The following is a 20,998-nucleotide window of genomic DNA, read 5'->3' on the forward strand; positions in this document are numbered from 1 at the left end:
TCAGCTAAAAAATGTTGTGCCCATAGTAATGAGTCACTGAAATATCACATGAATACACATTAGACATTGCAAAAAAGTATAGAATTGCAAGACCATTCTCTCTCCGCCAACAAGAGGGGTGTGAACAGTTTGTGTCTAGAACAGTGCTTGTGCCCATAGAAATACACATTCATTTCCCACCCAAGTTAACCAGTATGAACTGAACCCCCCACAATGAAAGACCACCACACAAAATGTACAGTACAAGAGTCCAGGACAGTACCAAAAAAGTCAGGGAATGTGAGCTATGGTAAACTATAGAGACTATAAATCATGAATGAATGAATGAATCATGAATAAGCCCTTGTAACAATGGGTCTCGTGTCCACTTCACCCAGCAGCTTTACCTCAGTGCTACTTGTTGATTTGTTTTGTTTCTTTGGGAGATGTAGCCTAATTGAAAGAGGCTTGAATTTCAGACTTCCTCTTGGAATGTCCCTGGGGGAGATTTAGCCTGAACAGGTTTCTCAATCCTCCCTTTATTGGGACCAAGAGTTGTTCCCAGGGGTTTCAATCAGCAGAGGTGAGGTTTCTTTTTGGACCAAAGGTTTCTCACAGCATAGTCCCGGCCGGAGAGGTATGTATGTCTCTCTCTCTCATTCTAGAATCTAGACTACAAGATGCCCTAGGTATGTGCTCTGGCAGAACTGATCGGACAGACGTAGACGACATTACTACGCGGCTGGAAATGGAAGATTGTTGATGTTGTTCCCCTGCGTGCTCTCTTGACTTAAATTGTCATAGTTGCTATAGTATAATGTATTTTCAGCAAGCTGATTGCAAAAACGTCTCCGTTTTGTAGATGGGGAACTTGATGTGGATAATGGGATACAGATGTTTTGTGTGTTCTCTATAATGATATACAATTTTTGGACTTGGCCCTCTCTTTCCATCTCCTCTAGGAAGTGTGAAACTGGAATTGACAGTAATTGCTAAATATTTGCTTTAATATGTCAAATCAGCCCTCATATCACACCATTTATTGTGTTGTGGAATAGGAACTCACCTGTTCCCTGTTTATGCTTAACAAAAGAACCAGAAGGATGGCCTTTTAGGGAGTTGTTCTTCGCCACTGTGGTTCTGCCTCTGCATTGCTTACTCTTTGGGGGTTTAGGCTGGATATACCTAAATCACTCTAATAATTGCTGACGTAAAGAGGGCTTTATGAAATAAATGTGAATATTTGGTTAATAATGAAATATCACAACCATGATTTAGATGATAATAAATCTATTATTATTATGTCATGTTAAACAGGGTGAAAGGGTATATAATTCATCTTGTGTTAGATTAATCTATATTCTTTCTGTCCAAAAGATGGAAACAACAACCACTGAGAATGGAGGTGGAGGAACCAGTGGGTCAAAAGATTACAAAAAGGTATGGATTCTTTGGGCCCCGGTAATTTGTTTCTAATTTATGGCACACATCTACAAATCCTGTATAATGTCCTTCTGAGTGTGAACAAGGTCCCATTGGTGAACTGAGCTTCAAGAAGGATTACTGCCATTCCTCTTTAATATTGGGCAATGCTTTGCCCTCCCTGGACTGGAGATGGTGTTGTGGTTGAGCGTTACATAATGGGGCTCAGTGTGTCTGTTTGTTTGCTGATGGAGGGGCCGCAGCGGCGGATAACGTGATTAGGTAGATCAGCCACTGTGTTTAGCCACACGAGTTCAGAGCGGAAATGCCAAAATCAGTTACAAAGCTACAGGTGGTCCTGGTATCCATGAACGTGCTGACTGACACCTTTCAGATGTACAAAAATGGTATGGTTTGATCTGAAATCCCTACACATTATGATCAGTGTTGTATTGATTGAGAATATTATGTTTGTGTGGTCCCAGCCAACTGCTGCTGCACTGAAAGGAGCCATCCAGCTGGGCATTGGGTATGCTGTGGGGAACCTGATATCCAAGCCTGACAGAGATGTGCTCATGCAGGATTTCTACATGGTGGAGAGTGTCTTTCTACCCAGGTACAGTACACAGCACTGGCATCACTCAGCAGGCTTATACACCCTATTCACCCTAGTGTCATGAATACAGCACAAACCCTGTTAAAGAAGCAAATCTGACAGAGTTTCCCAATGACACAGAAGTCCCATTCACTACAAAAGTCCAACTCCAGTCTCCTCACCTCATTTAACACCTGCTCATTTCCACGTTTTCATACATTCATAGAATGTTTGGGAATGACGTAGAGTAAAGCATATGTGAAACTTCGCTGACAATATAGAGGGAAAGTGGCGGTGCGTTTGGACAATTAATAACCACTGCAGTGAATAAAACCTAATTAAAAAAAATCTGTCTTGTCCCGGACTGGACTCTACACAGACTGGTACTACATAGCCAATCAGAGCTACAGTAGGCCTATATGCAAATGAGCTATCTGCCACACCGGCCTGCCATCACTCACTTTGAACTGGACTGTGTGTTTACAGACAGTAGCAACAGCACGACTTTAGATCATTAGAACGCATTCGGCAAAAGCCACCAAAATACACCTGAATGAATTTCTGCAAATAAATAAAGTACCACGGGTGTCCTCTTACATTTGCAGACTTTACAGTCCTATTGATCAAACAACCATGAAAAGGGAAGCTATCTCTCCCACAGATAGCACTGTAACTTTTTTTTAACATAATGTTTCCTCCATTGTGTCTTATGACTGAAAAAGCTTCTAGACATCAGAACAGCAATCACACACCTCGATCTGGACGAAGACATCTACTTCAATGAGTCTACGCCACAGGACATACTGCCCATCTCGAACCAGGCCCTATTCCCCGGAAGAGGAAAAAACATAGCTATAGAGGTCGCAGTGCGGGTACATTGATGAGGCTACAGTGACGAGTGAATAAACTGCTCCTACCCTCTGTTCTGAGATACTCTTAATGATTGGCTATGAAAAGCCAACTGACATTTACTCCTGAGGTGCTGACCTGTTGCACCCTCGACAACCACTGTGATTATTATTATTTGACCCTGCTGGTCATCTATGAACATTTGAATCTCCACCCGGCACAGCCAGAAGAGGACTGGCCACCCCTCATAGCCTGGTTCCTCTCTAGGTTTCTTCCTAGGTTCTGGCCTTTCTAGTGAGTTTTTCCAAGACACCATGCTTCTATTGCTTGCTGTTTGTGGTTTTAGGTTGGGTTTCTGTAGAGCACTTTGTGACATCAGCTGATGTAAGAAGGGCTTTATAAATACATTTGATTGATTGATTGTTCTATTGGTGAATGTGCAATCGCTGGAGAACAAACTAGACGAGCTCAGTTTGAGACTATCCTATTAACGGAACATTAAGAACTGTAATACACTGCTTTTCGGGGTCATGGCTGAACAAGGACATGGATAATATACAGTTAGCTGGGTTTTCCATGCATCGGCAGAACAGCTGTATCCGGTCAAATCCGTGGGGGTGGGGTGTCTCTCTTTGTCAACAAAGACTGGTGCTCATTCTAAAGGTTCTGCTCGCCTGAGTTAGAATACCTCATGATAAGCTGTAGACCATACTATTTACCAAGAGAGTTTTCATCTATATTTTTCGTAGCTGTTTATTTACCACCACAAACCGATGCTGGCACTAAGACTGCACTCAACAAGCTTCATATAGCCATAAGCAAACAAAAAAATGCCAATCCAGAGGCGGCACTCCTAGTGGCTGGTGATTTTAATGCAGGAAAATTGGAATCCGTTTTACACAAGGCATTGTTCCAACAATTGTTTACAGACAGATTATTTCACTTATAATTCACTGTATCACAATTCCAGTGGGTCAGAAGTTTACATACACTAAGTTGACTGTGCCTCTAAACAGCTTGGAAAATTCCAGAAAATGTGCCTATCAGAAGCTTCTAAAGCCATGATATCATTTTCTGGAATTTTACAAGCTGTTTACAAGCTGTTTAAAGGCACAGTCAACTTGTGTCATGCACAAAGTAGATATCCTAACCGACTTGCCAAAACTATAGTTTGTGAACAAGAAATTTGTGGAGTGGTTGAAAAACAAGTTTTAATGACTCCAACCTAGGTGTATGTAAACTTCCGACTTCAACTGTATATATATAATGTACTGTAATAGAGGTCCTGGATGGCAGGAAGCTTGGCCCCAGTGATGTACTGGGGGGTACCCACTACCCTCTGTAGCGTCTCACGATCGGATGCCAAGCAATTGCCATACCAGGCGGTGACGCAACCGGTTAGGATGCTCTCGATGGTGCAGCTGTATAACTTTTTGAGGATCGGGGACCCATGCCAATTATTTTAAGTCTCCTGAGGGGGAAAAGGCATTGTCGTGCCCTCTTCACAACTGTCTTGGTTTGTTTGGACCATGATAGTTTGTTGGTGATGTGGACATGAAGGAACTTGAAACTCTCTACCCGCTCCCCACAGCCCCGTTGATGTGAATGGGGTCGTGTTCGGCCCTCCTTTTCCTGTAGTCCACGATCAGCTCCTTTGTCTTGCTCATGTAGAGGGAGAGGTTGTTGTCCTGGCACCACACTGCCAGGTTTCTGACCACCTCCCTATAGGCTGTCTTAAGAACAAGAGGAGACTAAGCACGCACCCCTGAGGGGACCCCCGTGTTGAAGATCAGCATGGCAATGTGTTGTTGCCTACCCTTACCACCTGGGGCGGCCCGTCAGGAAGTCCAGGATCCAGTTGTTTAGTCCCAGGGTCCTTAGTGATGAGCTTTGTGGGCACTATGGTGTTGAACGCTGAGCTGTAGTCAATGAACAGCATTCTCACATAGGTGTTCCTTTTGTCCAGGTGGGAAAGGGCAGTGTGAAGTGAGATTGAGATTGCGTCATCTGTGGATCTGTTGGGGCGGTTATGCGAATTGGAGTGGGTCTAGGGTTTCTGGGATGATGGTGTTGATGTGAGCCATGACCAGCCTTTCAAAGCACTTCATGGCTACCGACGTGAGTGCTACTGGGCGGTAGTCCTTTAGGCATGTTACCTTCGCTTTTGGTATTGCTTTTCTATGGTGGTCTGCTTGAAATCAATCAATCAAATGTATTTATAAAGCCTTTTTTACATCAGCAGATGTCACAAAGTGCTACACAGAAACCCAGCCTAAAACACCAAACAGCAAGCAATGCAGATGTAGAAGCATGTAGGTATTACAGACTCGGTCAGGGAGAGGATGAAAATGTCAGTGAAGACACTTGACCCAGACATGCGTGACCTTCGAAGCTTCACTGAAAGATGCACATCTGTTGTGACATCTGTTTGGCACATCTTATCGCACAGCTGATGCTTCTTGTATACTTCAATACTTTCCTTGTAGTGGTCCATCACTCAGTCACAATATTCTCTGTTTGCTCAGTGGTTCCCAAACTCTGGGGCCAACTTACTCTTGAAAGCTGTAATAGTAGAATACTTCAAAATGAGGTAGTGCATCAGCAGTTTTCCTCTTGTCATTACTCCCTCAGAGAGCTATTTAGGTAGCCTAGCGGTTAAGAGCGATGGGCCAGTAACCGAAAGGTCGCTAGTTTGAATGCCTGAGCCGGCAAGGTGGAAAAATCTGCCGTTCTGCCCTTGAGCAAGGCAGTTACACTGTGCCGCGGACTTCGATAAAGGCAGCCCCCCGCATCGCTCTGATTCAGAGGTGTTGGGTTAAATGCAGAAAACACATTTAGGTTGAATGCACTCCGTTGTGGAACTGACTAGGTATCCCTTATAATGTTTTAGAAATGACCAGAACCAACTTACTAGCCCATGTCAGCTAATGTTTTTTTATCTAGGTTTTTGAACCCATTTTTTTGTTCCCCAATGATGGAAGGGGGGCCCCGAGTGGAAACGTTTGGGAACTGCTGCTCTAACTGATACATTTGTGTACTGTACCCTGTTCTATTGGGATGCAAATGTACGTATTTTCAGTGGTAAATTAGTGTTTGTATATGGATGAATAGGGCTGCTGTTGTACACTGATAACACTGATCTGTTTGTGTGATAACGCTTGTTTTGTCAGTGAGGGGAGCAACATGACCCCAGCGCACCACTTCCCAGACTTCCGCCTCAAAACCCCTCTCGCCTTCCGCTACTTTAGGGAGCTCTTTGGCATCAAAGCAGATGACTACCTGGTTAGTGTGGAAAGCCCTTTACAGAAAACACTCCTACACACCATGTGCTTCTCTTATAATACAACATACAATCATGTAGTAATACACCCCATTAGAGTTGTAAGAGCACAGTGTTCACACTGGGCACAGATGTCATTTCATTGTCTAGTTTGGATTTACATTTGAGTTGTCAACTAATGTGAATTCAATGTGAAATCAACAAAATATTTCACCATGTCATTGGATTTAGTTTAAAAGTTGGGTGAAAAAATTACAATTCCCTTACGTTGATGCCTTTTTTCAAATCCAATCCAAATCCAATTTCTATGTTAATTCAACGTCATCACATTTACATTTTTGGGTTGAAATTACTTCGAAACAATGTTGATTCAAACAGTTTTTGCCCATTGGGTTTGTTTTGTTATTTGAAAACTGCCATGTTGCTGTCCTGTCTATATGAATGCCAGTACTCCATCTGTAATGAGCCTCTGATCGAGCTGTCCAACCCTGGGGCCAGCAGTTCCTGGTTCTACCTGACCAGCGACGATGAGTTCATCATTAAGACAGTGGAGCATAAAGAGGCTGAGTTCCTGCAGAAACTCCTTCCTGGTTACTACATGGTGAGCCCCTCCCTTAACACAAACACCATTCCTCGCATAATATATAGGGCAACTCCTATCAGTTCTAGTGCATTCAGGATATTCTTATTCAAAGATTGTAAAGTTTAATTTAAATGTTGGCAACGTGTGAACTATTCTCAGATGTATCTCTTTTTCCATCTTGTTTTTTTCAGAATCTGAATCAGAACCCGAGGACACTGCTACCTAAGTTCTACGGCCTGTACTGCATCCAGTGTGCCGGGGTCAACATCCGTCTGGTGGTGATGAACAACGTGTTGCCCAGGGCCCTCCAGATGCACTACAAATACGACCTGAAGGGCTCCACCTACAAACGCCACGCCTCGTGCAAGGAACGCGCCAAGTTCTCACCGACCTTCAAAGACCTGGACTTCCAGGAGATGCTTGAGGGCCTGCACTTTGATGGCGACACGTACAGTGCCTTAATGAAGACACTGCAGAGGGACTGCAGGGTGAGGCCACTCGCAGTAGATTCACTTACTTATTGGTATTGCATATTCAAAACATGAAGGCTAGTCAAATGTGTGTTGTTAGAGGGACATTTTAGTTCCTTCAATAGCATTTGGTTGGATATTTCTCATTGAACTTTGAACCCTCATTGGAAATCATGTTACATAAGGATGACTGGCCTCTTCTCCATCACATTGAGCCCTTCTGAATGACTGCATTATTACTCAACAGAGGAACTGGACATGTGGTAGGTAGGCAGCAGCACAGTAAGCTAACTCAGGCATTGTTAAGGCCTTTGTTTAGAGGAGTTATAGTGTCACATCAGTGATGGTCAGAAGCAATGTTCCCTCTAAACTGTGCACGAGATTGAACTTCACTCAATTTTCTACAGTTTTCCCCTTTAGTTAGCACTATCAACATTTCGCTCTACTGTGGGAATTGTGATTGAATCAATGCAATATTAGCCACGTACACAGACTGGGGCGCCATAACCAATCTTCTTCTATGGTATGATGGCATTCTCAACAATTACATGTGCATTCCGCCACCTACTGTGCAGGTGCATAATAAGGATCCCAAAAAAGGAAATAATGTGGGTAAAAATAAATCAAATATCGTACAAACTATCCAAAAATAAATTAACAAAATCAACCAGCTTTTCTGTAAAACACTCATTCTAATCAGGTCCTTACACAGGTTCAGAAGACTCCTGTGAGGGCGGGACATTTCCTAGAGACATTAGTCCTTGCAGTGCTTCAGCACTCCAAAAACATATCGGCTGCAGATAAAATGACAATTGTGCTGTACAATTAATCACTGTGGCTATAAATGCCACAAAATCCATATTCTTTACAATGAGTGTATCCAGATCACTCGATTTACTTAAAACACTAACAACTGGTTGCGATGCATCCACCGCCATATCTTCAACACTGTTGCCTCTTGACCTTTGACTCTCTTCACGCCTCCACATAGGAGAACCGGTACACAGCTCTGATCCTTGACACCTCGAACCTCCTTCACCCTAACAGGGCACTCAAGAAAGTCCAGAGTATGATCCCCACCACAGTTGCAACATTTTCCATTCCCCGATTCTTCAAGAGCATACTTCTCCCGTCTGCAAACATTTCACACGTGCCCATATCCTTTACAATTCCCACACTGTAATGGTTTGGACACAAATGCTCTCACCGCATATCGTACATATCTCTCACCACATACTGTACATAGCTTCACATGTTCAGGTAGTCCCCTTAAACAACAATAATAGGTTTATCTCCTTCCTTCCATTTACCGTAGGGGTCAGGTGATGTGCACTGACCACTCCTGGGATTATCTGACTAAGTTACTCGTCTTCTATATCCAACGAGACTCCAGCTATAACTCCTTTGGCTGGCGCCCTGCTCCGAAGAGCAATACGTGGGCTGACGTGAGCAATTTTGCCAGATGCAGTGCACGCTTCTGTTCTTCGACACAATTAACCAAAACAAGTTACCTTGATTGAATCCACCTTTCCCACTGCTTTCTTCACAGTCCTCGATATTACAAATGGATTTCCCAAATGAAACTCCTTGTCCAAAAAATGCAGTCCAATAAGAAATTAATTATTGGCCCGGTCTTCTACTATAGCTTTTGCTCGTTTTGTTCCATTCTTTGATTTCACTATTTTCCATTCATTATCCCGCACTTTCAGATTCAAGCACAGTCTCCATTTCCCCACCTAACCATCTAGGTCCTTCCCACCATAACCAATCAGAGCTGCAGTAGGCCTATATGCAAATAGCCATTGCCATATATGGATATGTACTATTCACTTTGAACTGGACTTTGTTTAGACTACAGTATGAGCAGTTGCGAGTAGATTTTCTTGTTTTGAGAACAGTGACAGCTGCATGTAGCCAGGTGTGCAGATTTGTTCATATTCTTTGCTAGTTGGTGAGTTATTAGCCAAGTTATAGCTCATTTCTAGTAAACAATAGGGGAGTGGCTGCTTCCAACGAGCACAAAATGTGTGCGTTTCTAGCCATCTTTGAAAAGAGTTTTTTTTAAATGTCTTAAAGGGGAAGTTCTGTATTTTAAGACGGTCTTGAATAAGCTAAGTAGCCAATAGGCAGAGCGTAGCATAATTTGTCTGATTCTCTGTAATAATGGCATGATAATAATAATACATTTTATTTTGTAAAGTGGTTTCTTGCATCACACAACATTTTCAGTCACCTTGACTGAAGGACAAGTGGATTAACAGGTAAATGTCAAGCCCTGCATGTTTCTTTTCAAAAGTCTCATGGAATGTAGGCATTGAACACCACATGTTGGCTGCTACTGTAGGCTGAATGATAGAACAGGTATTTCCATGTTAACATTTTAACATGGAAATACCTGTTCTATCATTTTGTGCTTTTATTCTCCATTCTTTTTGATGGTAGGCCACTCTGATAGGCCTACATTATGATCAAGTAGCCACAGTAACCTACTTGGCAACTGTTGAAACTGTAACTTTAATAGTGGGTACAGCCTCGGAGTTCACAGGAAACACGTGCCGGAAGTTGCTCAGAATTTTCACTACGTTCAAGTTTGCGCTCAGCAGACCAGAAATGTGCTCAGTGGCGAAAAAAATAGAGGGAACATTGGTCAGAAGGCTAGAGGTTTAAATGTGTTTGGTTTGCTAATCCACCTTTGGTGGCTAGTTTGACAGGACTTTCAGCATGGGTGGTTGTTGAAGGTCACGTGGAGTGGTCAGTTAAGAGGATTGTTGAGAATTTAAGTGGGAACAAAATGTGGTCATGTTTGCTTTGGTCATGTGGCCTTTTATGTTCCTGTCATCTTAATGTGTGTGTGTGGATTGTGTGGTCATGTGACGGTTAGGTCCTGGAGAGCTTTAAGATCATGGACTACAGCCTCCTGCTGGGGGTGCATGTGCAGGACAAGAAATGTCTGGACAGGGGGGCCAGGGCGGACAGTAAGCGCCTCAATGGCCAGAGGGTCCTCTACTCCACCGCCCTGGAGTCCATCCAAGGGGATGGGGACGGCAAGGTTGCAGAGCCAGTGGCCGACGATGACACGTGAGAGAACATTCACCTTCACCAATGACATATCACTGACTTCACAGTGAGTCATTGCAAACATTAGTGCATTGTATTATTCACACCATAATTCAGTCACACACTGCATAGCAGCTGTGTGAGATGTAAATTCCTTTTTTTTATCCATTAGAATGGGTGGAATTCCAGCTAAACACAAAGATGAGAAGCTGCTGATCTTCTTAGGGATCATTGACATCCTCCAGTCCTACCGGTGAGGACTTTTTGTGGAACCACTGTCGTCATTTCCATCAAGACAAACGTATCAATGTTACACAAAACATAAATGATCTTTGTAACACCTGTGTTTCTTTTTAAGGTTCATCAAGAAGGTGGAGCACTCCTGGAAAGCCCTCGTACACGATGGGGTAGGCTACAGTGTGTGTGTGTGATTGTATTCATATTCCATTTTGCTCTCATAGCGGCCGGACACCTGTGTATCTTTGTGTTTCAGGATACAGTGTCAGTTCACAGGCCCGGTTTCTATGCAGACAGATTTTTGAAGTTCATGGGCGGCACTGTATTCAAAAATATCCGTCGTAAGTGACTTCTTTCACTTAAACATCCTCAATATGACCTTATATATTTCCCCATTCCTTTTCTTCGTAATTTCACTAATGCTCTCTGTTTATCTCTCTCCCACTCTCTCTCAGCTCTAAGAGGAGCATCCTCCAAGAGGAAGAGGAGCTCCATCCATGCGATGAGGTCAGCCTCCCAGGAGGTACTGTCCCCCCAAAAGGAGGAGAAGAAGGACGAGAGAAAGGCCCAAAGCATGGAGAGCCTGGGCGGACAATGTAGTCACCCTTTATTTTAAAAAAAAGACACAACCCACAATCTATTGGGCCTGTACACATGACATGCACTCTCATGCACTCTCTCATGCACTCTCATGCACTCTCTGCTTTATCCTTTGACGTTTTTTTGTATTTCTCTGTTTTGTTCAACAGTAATGAGTTCCTCCAAGCACCCTGACCTAGTCCTACTTCCGAAATGTTTAAATCAGGCTGTTTCCTCATCCTTCTCCACTCTTGAGAAGATCAAGAAAGACCTTGAGGAACACCTTGAGGAGCATCTGGAGAATAGGTACAGTGTCGACTGCACATTAAATCTTTACACCTTCACCACTTAGCACAAACTGGTTGAGTCAACATTGTTTCAGTGTCTTTTGTCAACTTATTGTGACATGGAATCTACATGGAAAATACATTGGATTTGAAAAAAAGTCAACTGTTGTTTTGAGGGTGAAATTTCAACCACCAGAATACGTATATCATATTTATAACCAATTTTCAACATAGACAAACTGTGTATAAAATATGTTGAATTTGTACATTTGACACAATGTCAGATCTCCAATGTAATATCCACTGTCAGAAAAAGAAAAAAATAGGCTGGGCAGCACTTCCTACTGGAGAATTGATCTACAACTATTGATTTGGTCTCCCATCCAGGGTTTTAACCAAGCCCAGCCTAAATTTGATATTTATCACTGATTACTACCAATGTGTTATCATGAGAACAATTATTGAGAGATCTCTTCTCTATATTCACTGTTTCTATCGAAGTCATTCCAAAGCGTAGGTTTAACAGAGTAAATCAAATGTAACTATACGGTGCCTTCAGAAAATATTCCTATCACATTTTGTTACAGCCTGAATTCATAATGGATTAAATAGATTTGTTTTCTCACCGATCTACAAACAATACCCCAGAATGACAGTGAAAACATGTTTTTAGAAATGTTTTCAAATGTATTGAAAATTAAATACAGAAATATCTCATTGACTCAGGGGTATTCACACCCCTGAGTCAATACTTTGTAGAAAGAAAGCTGCTTACGTTTTTACCTGTGCTTAGCTCCATTCCCTTTCTTTTTGATCCTGAAGAACTCCCCCGTCCTTAACAATTACAAGCATATCCATAGCATGATGCAGCCACCACTATACTTAAAAATATGGAGAGTGGTCCTCAGTAATGCTTTGTATTTGATTTGCCCCAAACATAATACTTTGTATTCAGGACAAAAAGTGAATTGCTTTGCCACATTTTTTCGCAGTATTACTTTAGTGCCTTTTTGCAAACTGGATGCATGTTTTGGAATATTTGTATTATGTACAAGCTTCCTTCTTTTCACTCTGTAAATGAGTTTAGTGTTGTGGAGAAACTACAACATTGTTGATCCATCTTCAGTTTTCTCCTATCACAGCCATTAAACTCTGTTTTTAAAGTCACCATTGGCCTCATGAGGAAATCCATAAAGGGTTCCTTCCTCTCCGGCAACTTAGTTAGGAAGGACACCAGTATCTTTGTAGTGACTGGGTGTATTGATACACCATCCAAAGTGTAATTAATATCTTCACCATGCTCAAAGGGATATTCAATGTCAGTTAATTATTTTTATTTTTTTACAATAGGTGCCCTTTGCGAGGCAATGGAAAACCTCCCTGGTCTTTGTGGTTGTATCTGTCTTTGTAATTCACTGCTCGACTGAGGGACCTTACAGATATTGTACAGTATGTGTGGGGTACAGAGAAGGTATCATGTTAAAGCACAATTGTGAGTCCATGCAACTTATTATGTGACTTGTTAAGCACATGTTTACTGCTGAACTTATTTAGGTTTGCCATAACATAGGGGTTGAGTACATAATTCAACTTTGCCGTTATTGTGTGTAGGTCAGCGACAAAAAAAACAAAATGTAATCCATTTTAAATTCAGGCTGTAACACAGTTGGGGGGTGTGAATACTTTCTGAAGGCAATAAGTCATATCATCAATTATACTATTTAGGCCTACAAAGCATTTGCAAATTCATCAAGTTATTGTTTCATTTTAACCCAGGGTTCTTTTTTTGAGATGGAGACGTGAATCCAACATATCAATTTGTAGACAAACTGGAAATTAATTACAACACAACCAAATATCAACATTTTGAAGGAGATCTTCTGCTTGGATAGTTCCATCTGTGCCACTGACTTAGTCTGGCTTAAAATCTAGTTTGTCTACAAATTAATATGTTGGATTAACATCTCCATCTCAACCAAAAATCTAAGTTTAAGCACTTAAAAAAAAAGTTTGATTTAGTCCTATTCTTTAACTTTGATTCTTGGTTGAGATGGAGACGTCAATCCAACATATCATTCATTTGTTAACAAACTGGGAATAAAGCCAGACTGGGTCATTGGCACAAAGATACATCTCCTTCAAATGTTTATTTGGTTGTGTTGACAACGAAACACAAATAGCCTATTAACTTGTCGACAAGTTAACAAATTATAAATTGGATTCACGTCTCCAGCTGAACCAAAAATAAACATTTAAGAATAGGATTATGCCAGTTGCTCAGATTAATGTCTCCAAGGATAAAATCAAATCAAATCCAATTTTATTTGTCACATACACATGGTTAGCAGATGTTAATGCGAGTGTAGCGAAATGCTTGTGCTTCTAGTTCCGACAATGCAGTAATAACCAACAAGTAATCTAACTAACAATTCCAAAACTACTGTCTTATACACACAAGTGTAGGGGGATAAAGAATATGTACATAAAGATATATGAATGAGTGATGGTACAGAGCGGCATAGGCAAGATACAGTAGATGGTATCGAGTACAGTATATACACATGAGATGAGTATGTAAACAAAGTGGCATAGTTAAAGTAGCTAGTGATACATGTATTACATAAGGATGCAGTAGATGATATAGAGTACAGTATATACGTATACATATGAGATGAATAATGTAGGGTATGTAAACATTATATTAGGTAGCATTGTTTAAAGTGGCTAGTGATATATTTTACATCATTTCCCATCAATTCCCATTATTAAAGTGGCTGGAGTTGAGTCAGTGTGTTGGCAGCAGCCACTCAATGTTAGTGGTGGCTGTTTAACAGTCTGATGGCCTTGAGATAGAAGCTGTTTTTCAGTCTCTCGGGCCCAGCTTTGATGCACCTGTACTGACCTCGCCTTCTTGATGATAGCGGGGTGAACAGGCAGTGGCTCGGGTGGTTGTTGTCCTTGATGACCTTTATGGCCTTCCTGTAACATCGGGTGGTGTAGGTGTCCTGGAGGGCAGGTAGTTTGCCCCCGGTGATGCGTTGTGCAGACCTCACTACCCTCTGGAGAGCCTTACGGTTGTGGGCGGAGCAGTTGCCGTACCAGGCGGTGATACAGCCCGCCAGGATGCTCTCGATTGTGCATCTGTAGAAGTTTGTGAGTGCTTTTCGTGACAAGCCAAATTTCTTCAGCCTCCTGAGGTTGAAGAGGCGCTGCTGCGCCTTCTTCACGATGCTGTCTGTGTGGGTGGACCAATTCAGTTTGTCTGTGATGTGTATGCCGAAGAACTTAAAACTTACTACCCTCTCCACTACTGTTCCATCGATGTGGATAGGGGGGTGTTCCCTCTGCTGTTTCCTGAAGTCCACAATCATCTCCTTAGTTTTGTTGACGTTGAGTGTGAGGTTATTTTCCTGACACCACACTCCGAGGGCCCTCACCTCCTCCCTGTAGGCCGTCTCGTCGTTGTTGGTAATCAAGCCTACCACTGTTGTGTCGTCCGCAAACTTGATGATTGAGTTGGAGGCGTGCGTGGCCACGCAGTCGTGGGTGAACAAGGAGTACAGGAGAGGGCTCAGAACGCACCCTTGTGGGGCCCCAGTGTTGAGAATCAGCGGGGTGGAGTTGTTGTTGCCTACCATCACCACCTGGGGGCGGCCCGTCAGGAAGTCCAGTACCCAGTTGCACAGGGCGGGGTCGAGACGTTGATGACGAGCTTGGAGGGCACTATGGTGTTGAATGCCGAGCTGTAGTCGATGAACAGCATTCTCACATAGGTATTCCTCTTGTCCAGATGGGTTAGGGCAGTGTGCAGTGTGGTTGAGATTGCATCGTCTGTGGACCTATTTGGGCGGTAAGCAAATTGGAGTGGGTCTAGGGTGTCAGGTAGGGTGGAGGTGATATGGTCCTCGACTAGTCTCTCAAAGCACTTCATGATGACGGAAGTGAGTGCTACGGGGCGGTAGTCGTTTAGCTCAGTTACCTTAGCTTTCTTGGAAACAGGAACAATGGTGGCCCTCTTGAAGCATGTGGTAACAGCAGACTGGGATAGGGATTGATTGAATATGTCCGTAAACACACCAGCCAGCTGGTCTGCGCATGCTCTGAGGGCGCGGCTGGGGATGCCGTCTGGGCCTGCAGCCTTGCAAGGGTTGACACGTTTAAATGTTTTCCTCACGTCGGCTGCAGTGAAGGAGAGTCCGCATGTTTTAGTTGCGGGCCGCGTCAGGCAAAAAAGTGATTTAGTCTGCCTGAGAGCAAGACATCCTGGTCCGTGACGGGGCTGGTTTTCTTTTTGTAATCCGTGATTGACTGTAGACCCTGCCACATACCTCTTGTGTCTGAGCCGTTGAATTGAGATTCTACTTTGTCTCTATACTGACGCTTAGCTTGTTTGATTGCCTTGCGGAGGGAATAGCTACACTGTTTGTATTCGGTCATGTTTCCGGTCACCTTGCCCTGATTAAAAGCAGTGGTTCGCGCTTTCAGTTTCACGCGAATGCTGCCATCAATCCACGGTTTCTGGTTTGGGAATGTTTTAATCGTTGCTATGGGAACGACATCTTCAACGCATGTTCTAATGAACTCGCACAGCAAATCAGCGTATTCGTCAATGTTGTTGTCTGACACAATACGAAACATATCCCAGTCCACGTGATGGAAGCAGTCTTGGAGTGTGGAATCAGGTTGGTCGGACCAGCGTTGGACAGACCTCAGCATGGGAGCTTCTTGTTTTAGTTACTGTCTGTAGGCAGGGAACAACAAAATGGAGTCGTGGTCAGCTTTTCCGAAAGGAGGGCGGGGCAGGGCCTTATATGCGTCGCGAAAGTTAGAATAGCAATGATCCAAGGTTTTGCCAGCCCTGGTTGCGCTATTGATATGCTGATACAATTTAGGGAGTCTTGTTTTCAGATTAGCCTTGTTAAAATCCCCAGCTACAATGAATGCAGCCTCAGGATGTATGGATTCCAGTTTGCAAAGAGTCAAATAAAGTTCGTTCAGAGCCATCGATGTGTCTGCTTGGGGGGGAATATATACGGCTGTGATTATAATCGAAGAGAATTCCCTTGGTAGATAATGCGGTCGACATTTGATTGTGAGGAATTCTAAATCAGGTGAACAGAAGGACTTGAGTTCCTGTATGTTTTTGTGACCACACCACGTCTCGTTAGCCATAAGGCATACACCCCCGCCCCTCTTCTTACCAGAAAGATGTTTGTTTCTGTCGGCTCGATGCGTGGAGAAACCAGCTGGCTGCACCGACTCCGATAGCGTCTCTCCAGTGAGCCATGTTTCCGTGAAGCAAAGAACGTTACGGTCTCTGATGTCCCTCTGGAATGCTACCCTTGCTCGGATTTCATCAACCTTGTTGTCAAGAGACTGGACATTGGCGAGAAGTATACTAGGGAGTGGTGCACGATGTGCCCGTCTCCGGAGTCTGACCAGAAGACCGCTTCGTTTCCCTCTTTTACGAAGTCGTTTTTTTGGGCCGACGGCTGGGATGCATTCCGTTGTCCTGGGTGAAAGGCAGAACACAGGATCCGCTTCGCGAAAGTCATATTCTTGGTCGTACTGATGGTGAGTTGACGCTGCTCTTATATTCAGTAGTTCTTCTCGACTGTATGTAATGAAACCTAAGATGATTAGATATCCTTTAAATGTTGATATTTGGCTGTGTTGTCAACCAAACACAATTCAATAATATTTTTCTAATAGTCAATAGCCTAAATTTAAAGCTATCTTACAAACTAATGTAACAGTATTTAATCAACTTTAAAATGAGTAACACATCCATTTTGAGGTTAGTCTAGTGTAACTATAATTGTCTTATGTAATCATAGAAAGCATGCATGTTCAAGGTGGCATGCAAAGGTCTAAGGTGTCACGCCCTGACCGTAGAGATCCTTTTATTCTCTATGTTTGTTTGGTCAGGGTGTGACTCGGGTGTGAAAGTCTATGCTTTCTGGTTCTTTGTTTTTGGCCGGGTATGATTCTCAAACAGGGACAGCTGTCTATCGTTGTCTCTGATTGGGAATCATACTTAGGCAGACTTTTTTTCCTTTTCTCATTTGTGGGTTGTTGTCTTCGTTTAATGCATGTATAGCCTTACGGAGCTTCACGCTAGTTTTTGTTGTTTTGTTGGCGACATTTAAAAAATAAAGAAAAATGTACGCTCACAACGCTGCACCTTGGTCCGGTCATTTTCAAAACGACGCATGTGACAGCAGGTCTGTGGAGATCTTCACAATTGCTATAATAATCTGTACAGAATCTCAAACATCATTGATCACTTGCACTATGTACTTTTAATGTAATCTCAACTGCAATCCAGGTCATTTGGTTGTGCTACTAGATTAAACACAGTGATCACACATTAAGTTGTTGTATAAATAAACAATATCTGACATTGTATTCCCATTTGAATTTTGTAGTTTTAAATGGTTGAAAGCATAGTGATAACTCATTGGGAATTTAACAAACATCTGGCTGTCTTTTTGAGTTGCTGAATACAGGTTGAAATCTCAATGGTCAATGTCTCAACCAAATAATACCCAAATTTCCATGTTGAAATGATGCGGTGTGCCCAGTGGGTCCTCATCCTGATTGTACACCGCACCACTTCATAAACACCAGACCTCACCCACTCCTTATCCACCTTAGCACCCTTATACCTTTCAAGGCTCACCCCTTGATGGAACCAACTGGTTGTTCTGTTAGACAGTGATGGAGTTATTTATCTCTGTTGTCCATTGTAACTCTTCCCACTGTCTCCTCAGTGATAACCATTGTGACTCCAGTGCAAATGTGGCCCTGGATGACACAGTCCCCTCTCCCCATACCCAGGGCAGCCCAGACTCTACGCAATGTCTACTTGGTGGGTGTACAAGATACACTATGCATTTAGTTAGGAGTCATTATCTGTTTAATAGTGTCTATGACATCATAACTTCTGCTTGTCTCTATGATATCATAAATATTCCATGCCCTTTGTAAGGTCACTGATTGTGTCGCTCTGTGACATCATCGCTAACTTAGCTCCTATGTATGACATCACTAAGATGTATTTAGACATTTCCCATATGTCCTTTTCAATGTCTGTCTCTGACATCATCAGCATCGTTTTTTGTTCTTCTCTTTTACCAATCCTCTCTGTGAAATCCCTGTTTGTTTGGCAATCTATGACATCTCCAACATCTCCTCTCTGTTACATCTCTGATTTTCAACCTCTTATGTTCTAGTGAAGACGTGTGGAAGAAGATGAAAAGTCCCTTCCCACAGCATCACTAAATAGATAATGATCTCTTTAAGCATCAACTGCACATAAAAACGCTATTATGACAGTGCTCCAATACAGACTGTCCTGCCTTTTGAAGTCATGACCTGCACTGTAAAGCACCTTTCTCCTGCTACCGTACACTTTGCTGCTACTTTAAAATCAGGGACAATCCTAAAGTTTTCGAATGGAGATTACTAGCAACAGTCACCTTGTGGAACATGCCAAATCACTTCTATTCAATGCTTCTCTAGCAAAGCTCTATTTGTATGCACATCCATGTGATTGATTATGGATTTTAATGTTGAAATATCACTAATGACAATGTTCAAATCTCTGAGGCTGGATTCCTGAAAAATGTGATCTGTAAATGTTATTTGATTAAATAGGAAGCATTAAAAAAAATGTATATACATGCATAAAGATACAGAATTTAATGAAAATAAATCTAGAATAGTACAAGAAAATACTGTATTGAGCAAATGCTTTATGTAACGGATGTGAAACGGCTAGCTTAGCTAGCGGTGCGCGCTAAATAGCGTTTCGATCAGTGACGTCACTTGCTCTGAGACCTTGAAGTAGTAGCCGCGGCTTTTGTGGAGCGATGGGTAACAGTTGTTGATGTGTGCAGAGGGTCCCTGGTTCGCGCCCAGGTATGGGCGAGAGGACGGTCTAAAGTTATACTGTTACATGACATACTTTTGAGACTCCCAAAATCAACCCATTAAGTCATATCACAATCAGTGCAGTAGACCTTGGACACCAGGGAGCACACAATGTAGTGGGAATTTAAGGCTTGCACACATAGCACCGAATGTGGTTCTAGCATTTGTCTGCCAATCGTTCAGCACGCTGTGTTTTAGGGACCACCCGCTGTACATGTCTGACTGCCAAAATATTTCTGGCGATTCTACATGTAAAATTGATTCGCAGTTGTTTTGCAAAGTATATTCAGACGTGCTAAATAGTCCTACTCTTGGCCAGCAAATGCTATCGGTGTGTCTGAGCCCTTAGTTGCCAATCAATGTTCCATGCATTGAATTAGTCAAGATTGTAAAACAGTGCCATGGTGAAAGAATACCTTCGAAGGCCTATGTTATGTAGCTAAAGACATGTGATTATGCCATATCACGAAGTGTCTTCCTTTCATGATCACACATTTTATAATGCATTTCATATAGGTGTAGGCCCATTAATGATCAGGCATGATTGCACATTTTATTTGTTTTAAAATGATGTATTTCAAGATCTTTTTTTTTTTAAATGTACAGTTGGCATAATATGTATATTGTATTTTAAAATAATTAGTCTTCTATAAATATTTGTCTGTCAAATAAAATCAGATTTTATGCCGTAGCATTGTATGTTTCCGTCTCTAAAGTCTCTATCATTGCCATGCCCATACATGATCAATAGGGGGCACAATGTGTATAGAATTACTGATATCTGTCTCTTTCCTTATCGAGGATTATGTTATGATAGATGCAAACGCTATCAATATTCCATATAGAAGCTTTTTCAGTGAAAACTAAACATAGAAAATATATACATTTTATCTGTTCATGTGAGTTTAAAAAACATGGGTTTGAATGGGGACTCCCGTTCTATTAATTCTATCAAGGCTATCAACATACCTGTGTCATTTTTTATTCTATCCGATAACGGAAATTCAGATAATCTTAGAAAAACTGGGCCCTGGTGATTCACAGCCAAGTCCTCCCGGGTCACGCCTTAAGAATGGGCTGTTGTGGCTTCAAACGTTGTTTTCATTATCTGGAGATGCACAGGAAAATTCAAAAGGCTTCCATCGATCACAGTTTGGAGACCACTACATTTATACACATCAAGGACTCTCACTACTACAATCTTCTATGGACATTGCAGGCCAATGCTATCAATATACCCTGTTTGAAAACAATGAACCCATCCATGATTTTCAAATGCAGAAACGCAACAGCTGACATCACGGAAACATACAACAGGCTATCAACATACAGTGCATTCGGAAAGTATTCAGACCTCTTGACTTTTTCCACATTTTGTTATATTACAGCCTTATTCTAAAATGTATTCGTTTTTTTACACCTCATCAGTCTACACACAATATCACATAATGACAGAGCAAAATGTTTAAAAAACAACAACATTTTTGCATTTGTATTAAAAATACACATCTGATCGTATTTACTTAAGTATTCAGACCCTTTACTCAGTCATGTGTTGAAGCACCAAATCAATTGAATTTAAGCACAGGTGGAATCCAATCAAGATGTCGAAACATCTCAAGGACCATCAATGGAAACAGGATGCACCTAAGCTCAATTTCGAGTCTCATAGCAAAGGGACTGAATACTTACGTAAATAAGATATGTGTTTTTTATTTTTAATAC

At 42.1% G+C, this 20,998-nt stretch overlaps 1 protein-coding gene across 1 annotated transcript; it reads left to right on the top strand.

Moving 5' to 3' along the window:
• The first annotated feature begins 1,356 nt into the window (after nucleotides 1-1,356).
• Nucleotides 1,357-19,961, top strand: LOC109874389 (phosphatidylinositol 4-phosphate 5-kinase type-1 beta-like). Its single transcript, XM_031808750.1, has 13 exons — nucleotides 1,357-1,419; nucleotides 1,887-2,017; nucleotides 6,016-6,127; nucleotides 6,574-6,726; nucleotides 6,900-7,196; nucleotides 10,060-10,256; nucleotides 10,408-10,488; nucleotides 10,594-10,642; nucleotides 10,729-10,813; nucleotides 10,928-11,068; nucleotides 11,222-11,357; nucleotides 18,112-18,209; nucleotides 18,574-19,961. The coding sequence occupies exons 1-13, from the start codon at nucleotides 1,357-1,359 to the stop codon at nucleotides 18,594-18,596; spliced, it is 1,566 nt and encodes a 521-aa protein (XP_031664610.1). The 3' UTR covers nucleotides 18,597-19,961.
• The last annotated feature ends 1,037 nt before the right edge of the window (nucleotides 19,962-20,998 follow it).

The sequence above is a fragment of the Oncorhynchus kisutch genome, linkage group LG29 (genome assembly GCF_002021735.2).
Source record: "Oncorhynchus kisutch isolate 150728-3 linkage group LG29, Okis_V2, whole genome shotgun sequence".
Taxonomy (NCBI): Eukaryota; Metazoa; Chordata; class Actinopteri; order Salmoniformes; family Salmonidae; genus Oncorhynchus; species Oncorhynchus kisutch.